Source organism: Engraulis encrasicolus, chromosome 14 (genome assembly GCF_034702125.1).
Source record: "Engraulis encrasicolus isolate BLACKSEA-1 chromosome 14, IST_EnEncr_1.0, whole genome shotgun sequence".
In the NCBI taxonomy this organism is placed as follows: Eukaryota; Metazoa; Chordata; class Actinopteri; order Clupeiformes; family Engraulidae; genus Engraulis; species Engraulis encrasicolus.
The window spans coordinates 43,922,454-43,924,953 of record NC_085870.1 but is presented as its reverse complement, the minus strand read 5'-3'; the positions used below and the strand labels follow the sequence as shown (position 1 = coordinate 43,924,953).

Genomic DNA, 2,500 nt, shown 5'->3' with positions numbered 1-2,500 from the left:
CCACTCTGTCTGGTGCCAACATGCTGGTGATCATTGGCCATGACATCCGCACCCCCAACGGCCTGGCCATCGACCACCGCGCAGAGAAGCTCTACTTCAGCGATGCGACGCTTGACAAGATCGAACGCTGCGAGTATGACGGCACGCACCGCTACGTGAGTGTTGAAAATTACGTGTCCACGTGCGCGCGCACGCACGCACGCACGCACGCACGCACGCACACACACACACACACACACACACACACACACACACACACACACACACACACACACACACACACACACACACACACCAACACTGTGGTACTGAGCTACGTAAAAAGTTGTTCTAAATATTAAAGTACAATACAACAACTTTCTTGCCTAATATATAATATATCCTATAATGTTGGAAATACCATATTTTGTAATGTTGGACATAAAAATCTATACCAGCATGTGCGCTGTAGCTATTTACTAGCTGTACTTTCAGACCAGTGAGGATTTAAGGGGATTCTGATGTGCTAAACCACTTCCACTTTCGTTCCATAGCATTTGTTATTGTAGCCTGATTACCAATTGTGTCATTCTAACCGAAAAAGTGTACGATCACTGAAATTACCGATGTTCTAATAGCACAACGGCGTAATAGCATCATGTGCCTTTTAATGTCAACTTTGCGCTAAAGTTATGTGTGGATGTAAGATACCTCACTGATATTTCACTGGAGCTGAAGATCTTTCTACCTCTCACTGTCTCCCCCTACAGGTGGTTCTGAAGAATGAGCCGGTGCACCCGTTCGGGCTGGCGGTGTATGGAGACTACATCTTCTGGACCGACTGGGTCCGGCGCTCCGTGCTCCGAGCTGACAAATACGTGGGCGGAGACATGAAGGTCCTCCGCGCTGACATCCCACAGCAGCCAATGGGAATCGTCGCTGTGGCCAACGACACCAATAGTTGTGAGTTTTGACCACCGAGGGGGCGGGATTAATGAGGGACTTGATGAAGTATGATTTGTCTATCGCTCTTGTATTCCCTGTCTGAGAACTGTGAAAAATGTGAAGTGTGGATGTGTCTGTGACTTTGACTCAACAATTTCACAAAGGGTGATAGAGTTTTACTTTGATACATTTTTTGTTGATGTGTCACACTAGTTGTGCAAATTGCAGTGTGTGAGTGTGCGTGTGTGTGTGTGCGCGCGTGAGTGTGAGTGTGAGTGTGAGTGTGAGTGTGAGTGTGAGTGTGCGTGTGCGTGCGCGTGCGCGTGCGCGTGAGTGTGAGTGTGAGTGTGCGTGCGTGCGTGTATGTGTGTGTGTGCGTGTGCGTGTGCGTGTGCGTGCGTGCGCATGTGTGCGTGTGTGTGTCTCTGAGTTGACAGAGTGCAGTGATCCAGGCTGTGCTGTCCCAAGTAGCTGGGCCGTGTAATTATGTGTCAACAATAATCCCGGAGTTTGACGGCGCTGAAAAGACCCTCATACATCCAGACACTCAATACAGCTCAACCCAATCATTACTGTCGCTCACACACTCACCACACTCACACCCACGCATGTGTGTGTACCCTCTCTGTCACAACCACACACACACACACAGACATGTACACTCAAACACACACGCAGTCACAAAGTTTTGCACGCACACACATACGCACGCGTGCACACACACACACACACACACACACACACACACACACACACACACACACCGCATGCGCGCACACACACATGCACACTCACTCACAGACACTCACTCCCTTCCCCTCTCTTTCGCTCTCTCTCTCTCACTCACTCACTCACTCACTCACTCACTCACTCACTCACTCACTCACTCACTCACTCACTCACTCACTCACTCACTCACTCACTCACACTCACACTCACACTCACACTCACACTCACACAAACACACTTGAAAAATAAGGGCCTCCGTCTTTCTCTAAATTGTGTGCCATTGCTATTGTCACATCAAAGACAAATTGGTTTCATTTCGTTGAGGCCTGTGAGCACGGTGCTTCACCCTTACAGGTGCTGCATCTTGGAAAGGTTGTTGGCCAGAACTGAGCCAAATATGGGCCAGGTGTGGACCAGATGCAGCTGTTGATTGGGAAAGCGTCCTCTATTGACGGCAATGTGAAGTGACATGAGAGGAGGAGTCGGTCTGTCTGTCTGTCATTTTTCTGTTCTGTCATTTTTCTGTCCATGTTTCTCTATCTATTTGTCTTTCTTTCTTTCTCTCTTTGTTCTTTTCCTCTCTTGCACCATCTTTACTTTTCTCTGTCTCTCACATACAGTTAGAGGAGGAGAAGGAGGAGGCCCTTAGCACTGAAATTATATGAGTCTGTCTGTCTGTCTCTCTGTGTTTTTTCTGTTCATTTTTCTGTTCTGGCATTTTTCTCTATCTATTCATCTTTGTCTTTCCTACTGGCTTAGTCTGCCTGTCTTTTTGCCCATCTGGCCGCCTTTCTGTCTATCCACATGTCTATCTGCAGTATATTACAGAGTTCAACATTGAGAGTGA

The 2,500-nt window shown here is 47.9% G+C and overlaps 1 protein-coding gene across 1 annotated transcript in view; it reads left to right on the top strand.

Annotated features, from left to right (window-relative positions):
- The window catches only part of LOC134462691 (low-density lipoprotein receptor-related protein 1-like), a 260,688-nt gene that overhangs the window by 208,761 nt on the left and 49,427 nt on the right, over positions 1 to 2,500 (top strand). Inside the window, exons 44-45 of the mRNA XM_063215836.1 lie at positions 1 to 155; positions 750 to 942. The exon at positions 1 to 155 is cut by the window's left edge and continues 50 nt beyond it. Coding sequence (XP_063071906.1) covers positions 1 to 155; positions 750 to 942 — 348 coding nt within the window. The remainder of the gene's footprint in view (positions 156 to 749; positions 943 to 2,500) is intronic.